At 38.0% G+C, this 9,991-nt stretch overlaps 2 protein-coding genes across 4 annotated transcripts in view; both read left to right on the forward strand.

Annotated features, from left to right (window-relative positions):
- arhgap4b (Rho GTPase activating protein 4b) overlaps positions 1-2,520 on the forward strand; it is a 31,842-nt gene extending 29,322 nt beyond the window's left edge. For both annotated transcript variants that reach the window (XM_088082471.1, XM_088082470.1), the window contains exon 24: positions 141-2,520. In XM_088082471.1, the coding sequence (XP_087938597.1) occupies positions 141-335 (195 nt within the window). In that variant the 3' untranslated portion in view covers positions 336-2,520. The remainder of the gene's footprint in view (positions 1-140) is intronic.
- Positions 2,521-4,814: 2,294 nt separating this feature from the next.
- Positions 4,815-9,599, forward strand: cav4b (caveolin 4b). 2 transcript variants are annotated; one of them, XM_088082474.1, is made up of 4 exons: positions 4,815-4,911; positions 6,013-6,287; positions 7,349-7,536; positions 9,148-9,599. In XM_088082474.1, exons 2-4 carry the CDS (start codon positions 6,018-6,020, stop codon positions 9,329-9,331), a joined length of 642 nt encoding a protein of 213 aa, XP_087938600.1. In that variant the 5' UTR covers positions 4,815-4,911; positions 6,013-6,017; the 3' UTR covers positions 9,332-9,599. The 2 variants fall into 2 exon arrangements, with proteins under 2 accessions (XP_087938600.1, XP_042338086.1); XM_042482152.2 differs by lacking the exon at positions 4,815-4,911 and adding an exon at positions 5,094-5,346.
- Positions 9,600-9,991: the final 392 nt, after the last annotated feature.

Genomic DNA, 9,991 nt, shown 5'->3' on the forward strand with positions numbered 1-9,991 from the left:
TGTCTGATCAGACTTCTTGTTCTGCATGTTTCTTTTTGTCTGTGATTGATTTGTTTAGTGGAAGGTGTTATTACTGCATTTCCATTGTCCTCCGTGTCTGTCTCCTTTACTGTATTCTTCTCCTCCTCTTGCTCCGGTAGGATATGATCAGCCGTCAGATGAACTCGGTGTTCAAGGAGCTTCTGTCTCGCCAGCCTGCTGTGCCGCCATCCACCCTCGCTGCCCCTGCTCCCTCCTCCTCCTCCTCTGCCTCTTCTCTTCCTCAAGCTGCCCCTGCTGCCAAAAAAGTAGGATTCGGCATCAGAGGAAGGGCCCTTTTCAGACCAGTGGACTGAGAGAGAGGAGAGGATGAGTGGAATTATTGATTTATTGTTTGATGATTATGCTGATGCATTTGGTGGAGATCTTATTTTTTCGACACATGTATAATATTTGCGTCTCTGCCATCTCATAGTGCCACTAGTCTCGGTGCCGTGTTACTGTACGTCCAGTGTGTCTGTTTTCCAGCTGGTTTTGGTCTTTTTATGTTCTGGTTTATTTTTGTTCTCTGGGCTTTTGTAATTTTTTGGGAGAATCAGGGATGTGACATCACCAGACTGACTTTTTAAAGTGGTTGCCATGATACTTACAACAACAAAATACTTAAGCTGCCCCCTAGTGGCAGGTCTGAGACCAGCCCACCCTCCTTCTTCATTTTAAAAGAGAAAACTGATCCAGGGCCTGAGTGCCTTCACATTTTTTTTATTTGTCACATTTATTTCACCTGAAAACATCTGACAGTTTTCAACTCTGCTTCTTATATTTAATAAAAGTTATGTAATCTAGGAAGGACTTTATGGAACCCTAAGGTGTTCAATATTAAATAAGACATTATGAAATAAAGGAGAATACAAAGAAAAATCTGTAAATGAACCAAAAATTTGTGAAATAACGGAGAACATTTTTTAACTCAACTCATTATTTTGAAATGTACTTTCATTATAAATTTTCTAATAACATAATTTAACTGAATATTATTCATTATTATTACTCATGTCAAAATGCCCTTTCAAATTAAAAATGAAATATTTTTGTAGGCCAGTCCTTTGGTCCCACTACAAAAAGCTAACAGGATTTTTCCATAGGATATTGAAACACTGCGGGAAATTAGCTTGGTGGCAAACACATTTTTATGGCACCTACATGTTTTGTTTGGCAAGATGATCTTCACAAATGGACAGCACTTTAAGGATTTTTGTGGCCAAAGTGCAATCCCCAGAAGTGAAAAAGCTAACGTTAGGATATGAACAAACTACATCACTGTTGCATGACTTCAACGTTGCCACCACAATGAGGCCGTAAAGCTGTGTTCTGTGTGTTTCAGCGTTACGACCTTCTGTAGTCTCATTTAACCATTTGTTAGCAATCACCTTTTTAAGGCATGTAAAAGTTTCCAAATTTATCACTGGGGTATTTACTGACATATTTAATGTTGTAGAACAAAATGTGAAGATCTCTTAAGCTTGTGTTAAACATAGACCTTATTTCAAGCATCATATAAAAAAATAAATCTTTGATTTTGAGACAAGGGAACCAAGAGTACTAAAATGCTGACTCATTTCCAAGTGTTAAATTTAATTCATGCAGCACTCTGTACCATGTCTTACGATGAAATAACATTTCATAATAATGAATTGCATGTTAATAATTGACTGATCATTATTTCACAAATCATTGTTTTATTTTTATGTGTTACACAATTAATTCACATTCATATTTATTTAATAATTATTTATTTATTCAATATTGAACATTTTGGGGCCCCGTAGACGCTAGCTGAGAAGATTGTAAGCAGTGGGGTCAATACTTTATATCAGCATGCAGCATTAGCACACAAACACACACATACACAAAGACGGTAACACTTTCCCCTACATATGTGACACATGGCCTGATACGCAGGCCAAAACTCAGGGCTTTTGCAGAGTTAGAGCCGGGCTTACTCAGGTTTGGCTTCAAAGGAATAAGTAAGAGTTTCTCACTCAGGGCATTGGTTGACTTACTATTCAACTGTAAACTGTGCCCTAGCCTCAAGAGCCAAAATGTCCCCCACATCAGAGCGGATTCAGTGACTTCCCTCTGGTTTAAACTGTGAATGCAACGGCGACATTTTGGAGCCACGATCGAAACTCTTGTCTCATTCATCCACACATTGTGGCCCCCCTCTGACTATATCTAGCACCATCCACAGGTCCCATTGTTTTAGGATTTTTTGCGATGAGGTGTACAATTATTTTGAACCCAAAAGCATTTGAAATGTTATTACATATGGCATCTCCCCTCTGTTGTGTTTCAGTATCGGAAACATAGAAGTAGAATCCTTTTTTAAAATAGATTCCGCTTCTATGATTAAAACACCCTGTTATTCTGGATCACTGTTTGATAATGTCACAAAATTTACTGTGTCCAATTGTATATGTGGTAAAAAGAAACAAAACAGAAGAAGAATTCAATAAAGATGATAAAGTGATGAATGATGAAGGGTTTTTCAGTGTATTTAAACTGCATAAATGACTGTACTCCAGGGGTAAATCTAAGCGGGGCATGTGGGGGCTCGCCCCTAAAGCTTTTTAGCTCCTAAAAGTTTAATGGTAACATAATGCAATATTCAGTCATCATCACTGTGTCCCTAAGCTGTCCAGAGCACCAGAATAGACATTAAATAGTACGCACAGCCCTTTCCCAGACCTGCATGGTCAAATACACTTAGTGAGTCAGCGCAAAGAGCTGCTGGATTTGGGGTGAGTCAGAGCTTCTCTGTGTAAACTTAAACCAAATCAGAATGTGATAAACTAAACTGGATTAAATAATCAGAGCATGTTCAGTCTCATAATCAGACTTTGAGTTCAATTGCCTGCAAAAACAGATCCAGCATAATTCTTGAAGGGAAAAGTTGGCACTGTCTGTGTGTGGATGCAGAATCAGTATTGATGGTAAATGTGGTTGATTGAAGCAATAAATTTGTCAGATATTGACAGAGACAGCTGAGTTTTCAGCTGCAAAATCTGTTGTTTGTCCTGCCTCCAGTGCTGTCATTTGATGTGGCAGTGACTTAGTTAGAGACAAGGAAGAACTGCAGATAATTTTAGCCTGGATTTTTAGTCTACAACCTAGGGCAATCAGGAATCATGCTCTAGATGCTGATCAAAAACAAAACTTCCCTGTACTCTTTTCTTTTATTGCAAACTCTGCTTTTACGGTTGCAATCCTCCAACCCATACCACATTGGCTGTATGATCCTCCCCTGTAATAAGACCCACCAGAGCATAAAGGTTGCATTTTTAAACATGTGATTAATGTGAAATGGTCACAGTTGCTCCAAAACTAAGTGGTTAGATTTAGGCATTTGTAAAAAAAAAAAAGATTATGGTTAAGCTTTTAATTACTTTGTCAGAAATTTAACATAACACAACATATCCATCACATCCTATGTTATGCTACATATGTTACACACTATGTCACACTGCAATACATCGCAAAACAAACCAACACTGACTTTTGATTGCACACGGGGGACAAACACTGGTCTCCTGGGTGAAAGTCCTGTGTTTGTTTGCAGACTTTGTCGCTCTTTATATTACATCACCTAATTTCCACTTTTGCTCCTGTCATAATTGTTACAGCCACTAAAGGTCGCCAGCTAACAATATAATTATAAATATAGATTTTGCTGCTTGTACAACAACATATGTAGTCATATTTTGGAGGAGGACACTCTCCCCAAAATATAAGTGCTATTATAAACAAGGAAACATTTTACAGTATTTTGGCTGACTCTGATATTCCGCCATAGCCTGTGTGTTCGAGTCAGAGTATACGACCAATGAAATGCAGCTGAGAAGACAGGACGAGGCTGCCACTGTACTAACCGTGGATTTATTATTATTTTGCTTCATTTCATTATTAGACTTGATTTGGAACAACCTGTGGCAATTACTGAGTCCTGATTACAGTTAACACCAACAGGCTGCAGATGAGCAGTGGTCGCAGTGTTAAACAATAGTTGTTGCAATACCATGTTTGAATTGGTGAAATCTAAGACAGTGATTCCTAACTTGTGAGTCCGGGCTTAATGTGATTGACTTTAAATGTAAGATATGAAGACTCTTCATTTTCCTAAAAACTCATCAAATTAAACAAATAAGGGAACATCACTCTTTAGCTGATCTACTGGCAACTCAGAGACATGCAATGTAACCTAAAGCCAAGGTGTTACAAGTAAGACATAGCTTTGTTTTAAATTGTCATAAACCAAAAAGGTCAGGACCCTTTAGGGGAATGTTAAGCTTGACGGTTTATTCTTAGGGAATAGGCTTTGGTTGTGGCAACTACAGCTTTAAAACTGTGCTAGGGCCAGAGGACTGATTATTTTAAGAGAAAGAAAATATCAGGAAATATATATACTTAAAACTGGCCTCCTGCTAACATCCAAACACAAACAGTTGTCATAACCAGATTGGTAATGCTTTTGCCATTATCAAAATGTCAAGTACTGTTTATTTTTTGTGACTGTAACTCATCAACAGTGTGGTCCAATAATAGGAAATACAGCTTTTAACCAGTAGCTTATTCCACATCTTGACTGTTATGCAGTAAGTCTGCAAAGCAGCATGCAGTATTGGCACACACACAAAAAGCTGGACTGACCTAAAAAAAATGAAAATGAAGAGAAAAAATGTAGTTATGTCAAGCTTCAAATGCTGACCATGGGCAGAGCAAGTTTCCCTCCTGTTATAATTTACTTGCATATATTTTAATGGGGAATCCCCATCTGCTACCCTTCCATTCCAGTCTGCCAAAGCGTCCTGCCCCCCACATACACATCTCTAGATCTGTCACTTCTGCATATTTGGACTCATCGCTCTGTAAAATGTAAGTATGCATTCAAAGTCTGAATTTACACTTGTTTGCTGTATTGTTGGTGTGTGTGTGTAATTGTTTCAAATTCTGTGTCACAATGACACCCAAGTGCTGTAACGCGATCTTTAAGACCCATCCGCTCCTCCTCCTAAAATAACCCTTTCCCATAGCCATCCAAACACACACATACGCAGAATAGAGGCACTGTACCACATTAGTACGTCTGCTGCACTAAGTCAAAGACTGTAGGTGTCTTTGCAGTTGTGTGTGTGTGTATCTCTGTATGAGTTCTCATAAGCCAGCTCAGCTCTGAGGGACATTGTGATTAAGCGGTTGATCTGATCTCATTGACATTTTAGATTAGCACTCTCTGCAGGGCTCCCCTGCCTTGTCTGTCTGCAAGGGTCTCTGTCACTGATAAAGGATTAAGATAGCACTTTAAGTAAGGTAAGTCAGACATGATTCATCCTTTTTACTGTTGCTGCCCCTTTTGAGGATCTGCTGCAATGATTTCTCAACAAGGATATGAGATATAACTGTAGTTTTTAGTCTTGCAGTGCTTATTTTTCATGTATATATTGAATTTCATATTTGATACTTGCAATTTGATCGAAAGTCTTTTAATCAGCTGATTAGAGGTTTTTTTAAGTCTTTTAATAATACTTGAAGATAAAAAAAAATACTCAAATATGCTTTTACTGTATGTGTTTCATTCTAAAAATGTCATTTTAAAATTACCAGCTGCTATTTACAGATTTTGGTACGGCTTCTTTTTTGGGGGCTAAAGAACAGGTGGTAGGGCCGAGGCTCAGCTCCCTATTACACACTACATGCCTGTGATGTACTGCAGAAGTGTGTGTGTGTGTGTGTGTGTGTGTGTGTGTGTGTGTGTGTGTGTGTGTGTGTGTATGTGAATGTGTGCACGTGTGCGTGTGCGTGTGCGTGTGCGTGTGCGTGCGCATGCGCGCATGCATGTGTGCATTGGTTTACAGCATAAATGTGTGTCTAGTAATGTCAGACAAGATCAAAAGAGGGTGACTGTCTCATATGTTGAATTGTTTGTGTGTCCATCTATCTTCATGTATGTAATAACAAGCGTTTCTCTTTCTCCAGTGAGGATGATGATGGTGAGCGATGACTGTCTGGTGGAGTGTAAAATTGATGATGACAGTGATGAGGACGATGGAGGAGAAGAGCGGATAAACATGCCTCCTCCTCCTCCAGAATTTGCATCCAAAGCTTCGACTCCAGCACCCGACCCTCCAACTCCAATATCCAAAGCTTCAACTCCAATATCCAAACCTCCGACCCCTTCCACAGCCTCTGCTACGCCAACACCCACCCATCCTGTCAACAGGGACCCTTATGGCATCAACCAGCACCTAAAGGTTTGCTTGTCCCATTTCTATGAATTTGCAGTTGTTTGCAGAATGTTTGCAGTTGATTTGAGATACATGTTGTCCTCTTCTGTGGCTATCCCACGTGGTGTACCACAAGGTTCCATATTAGGCCCTATTTAATTTAATTTTATATGCTTCCATTGCAGTCACTTTTTAGAAAATAAAACATCCCTTATCTTTTCTACATTCCTGACAGGCAAAACTGAACAAAATGCATGATCTTCACTCACTTTTAAGTTATCTTAATCCTTTAAAACCTCAGCAAACTGGTTTGATATTTTCAGAAACACAGGGAGAAGGCAATGAGCAACTTAATGAGACATGGCCCAAAATTTGGCAAAAAAATAGTGAACAAAAAAAGTTACATGACAATTACCCCCAAAAATTCGCAGTTTAAAAGAAAATTTTAAAAATTAAAATAAACAAAGAAATGACCCAAAAAGTGCTGAAAACTAAAATATATGTATTTCCTGTAACAATTTAAATTATGAAAATAGCATAATTATAAATGTAGTTTGCACATTTCCCATACTTTTGGGATAATTGTTGAATAATACGCCCCTCTTTTTTTAGAAAAAGGTTAATTTTCTTGTTTATTAATTTCTTGCGAACTATGGGACATGGTCATTGTTTTTTTTCCCCCTTGTTTTTTATAGATATCAAACTAATTTACTCAGGGTTCAAATGGTAAAACAGCTTGTTAAAGGCGTCTGAATGCAGCACAAGCAAACTGAACAACTGAGGTGTCAAAGGGTTAAAGATGGTTTTTTTTAAGAGAGAGGTACTTATCAAGAGTCCCTGAGTGATGTAAGCTATTTTGGGGCCTCTGTCTGCACATAATAGACAATTTTTTTTTTTTATTCTGCTCTAATTTTTGACAATTTCTAAAATGTCATTGTGTTTTCATCTCACATCTTTGTGTTTGGGAGTCAGTATTCTCTGCCTCATCTGAAGCTATAAAGAACTTCAGTCAATACTTTCTTTATCATTTGCTCCATAAATTAACCTCCTTGACCTGTACCACCCATTCTCTCGCCCCTTGTGTGTAGGTAGAGGTCAGTGACGTACTGGCGGAGCCGGCCACACCCCATAGCATAGACCAAGTGTGGCTTTACAGTGTCACTGGCTTCGAGAAGGCTCGTATCTGGACGTACCGCTGCCTCTCCTTGCTGTTTGCTGTGCCCTTTGCTCTTCTTTTGGGTATTTTCCTGGCCATTCTTGCCTGTCTACACGTCTGGTATGCTGGTGCGATAAAAACTCTCCCTCATGCAGTTATGCGCCATTTGTGACAAAGTCATGCAATCATGAAATTCAGCAGATCATTCCTTACAATAGCACAGTTGCTCTAGTTATTCTCAATGTTTTTGACTTGTGACCCCTGATGGTAAACAATACCTACTTCAGTGACATATATATGTTATGTGTAGGGCTGCAATCACTGATTATGTCCATGATAAATCAGTATGCCCAGTACGACCATAAAATATCAGATAATGGAGAAAAACCCAGCCTCCCACGTGACATGTTTATGATATTTTTGTTTGAACAGCAGTTCTGATCCCAAAGCTATTCAGTTTACAATTATATAAGAAAAAGAGTCAGGAAATCTTTTCACATATTTTTTCAACACATTTTTTTTCAATATAAAGATTTTATACTGCCAATGACTCAAAATGAGATTTCCTTTTCACACAGCTTCTTGTTCTCAGACTCATGGCTCAGACTTTGCTCTCTTCAGGTACAAACTTTTAAAGCAAGTTGCAAACTGGCCAAATCCTGTTCAGCGATGTCATGTGACTGAAACACCTGTTCTTATGTAACTACTGAGAGTTCTTGAAGCATCGGTATCCATTAAATATCTCCTATTCTTGTCAGCAGTGTCAGAGGTGCAAGACAGTGTCGACCACCATCAGTCAACATGACATGTCATGTGTGACGCAGATTTCAGGCATTTCATATTTGATATGTTATCTCAAGCTCTCAGATTAGTTATGTCATTATCTTTGGAAAACACAGTTTAGTTATCCCGAGATCTCGAGACAATCATCACATTATCATGGGAAAATAGAGAGAAAAAAAAGTATGAATGTATGGCCGATTAGGGCTTCCGTAGCATTTAGCATACAGCATAGCAACTTTTTGGTATCTTCTACATATGCTGAATCATTTTAACTCAAATGCAAGGTAACATTTAACTGGTTGGTTAACTCACAGCTAGAATTTCATTATGTATGTATAATATAGGCAATAATAATGGCAGTTTGATCTACACAAAACTATGCAGCACATTCTTTCAAAACTGTGTTGATCATTAAAGTGTATTGAATGTGCCTGCCTGTAAAACTATTTTGGGGGTAAATACATTGACTTGAAAGTGACTTATTCCCAAAAATTAGATGGCTAGAGCCATACCACACCATAAATTTATAATAATAACAAAGCTACAGCCAACAGGTGTTTAGCTTAGCTTAGCACAAAAACTTAAGAGTAAGAGTTAAAGACAAAGAATGAAGCCACTATAACAGTGCTCTCTCTCTCTCTCTCTTTCTCACACACACACACACACACACACACACACACACACACACACACACACACACACACATGCTCAATTCAAAATTAAAATCAACATGACACACAACTTCTGCTCTACCTGACCTTAGGTGACAAGCGCTTCTTTATGATTTACACTCCTAAACATTTCCAAAATGACACCCTCTACCCACATAATAAATCTCTCTATATACTCGAATAATAAATCTTTCTACATTCTCGCCTGTCTCTTCCTGACAGAGGGGGAGTTTGTAGATACAATTGCTTGAATTATTCTCTCCCTCTCTCCCTCCAGGTTTGTGGTGCCTTGCATACAGCTGAGCAACACCTTCCTCCCATGCCTGCGGTCCTTGTTTTTGTGTGCTGTGAATGTGTTCATCGCTCCCTTCTGTGCGTCTATTGCACTCTGCTGCAGTCAAATCGCTATTTCACTGTCGAACAAGGACTGGCATCAAATGAGAGACAAAGAAACTGTATGAATGTGAAACTTAATGAGTGATCCTGAGTGACTGAATGACTGGGCGCGTGTGTGATGATATTTTATTTAAACAAGTCTTTTTTAAATTTTATTTCTTTTAATTGGCATAGTGCTGCAGTCTGGTAATGTGAATGCTGATATGTTTTCTATGTAAAGCAAGTTCGTACAAAGTGTTATTATTACTGTTATTGTTAATACTATTATTATTATTCAATAATTCATTCTGATTCAACTGTATCGAGTCATCAATAAAATAAATGGCAAAAGCATATTTGTATTGTTTCACCAAATAGGCTTTGTAAATGTGTTTTACGAATATTTGCACTGATTAGTCTAAAATAAGTTTTATCAATCAATAAAAAATGATGAAATAAATAGCAATAGGTGGAAAAATAATTAGGAATAAACTGGTTGTTCCTTACTGATATTCAGTCAGTCATCATCGCATTACAAAATTAGCCTTAGGCTAACACTGGCACATTCACAGCAATGTTTATTAATGTGCACTGCCCCTGTAAAAATAAAATAATATAAAATAAAATATATAATAAATGAATAAATAAATAAATACAGCCATGTTTGCTGCTTGCGGCTTCTCTCCTTTGAGGATTTGCTACATTAACTTGAAAAATGATCTTTGAAAAATTACTGCTGTATTTTT

Source organism: Plectropomus leopardus, chromosome 9 (assembly GCF_026936395.1).
Source record: "Plectropomus leopardus strain MGB_pleo_1.0 chromosome 9, ASM2693639v1, whole genome shotgun sequence".
Classification (NCBI taxonomy): Eukaryota; Metazoa; Chordata; class Actinopteri; order Perciformes; family Serranidae; genus Plectropomus; species Plectropomus leopardus.

Excerpts from the sequence above, each read along its gene's own strand:
- cav4b (XM_088082474.1), top strand. The coding sequence starts at position 6,018 with ATGATGATGGTGAGCGATGACTGTCTGGTGGAGTGTAAAATTGATGAT. Across the intron at positions 6,288-7,348 it reads GCATCAACCAGCACCTAAAG|GTAGAGGTCAGTGACGTACT; the intron begins GTTTGCTTGTCC and ends CCTTGTGTGTAG. Across the intron at positions 7,537-9,147 it reads CTTGCCTGTCTACACGTCTG|GTTTGTGGTGCCTTGCATAC; the intron begins GTATGCTGGTGC and ends CTCTCCCTCCAG.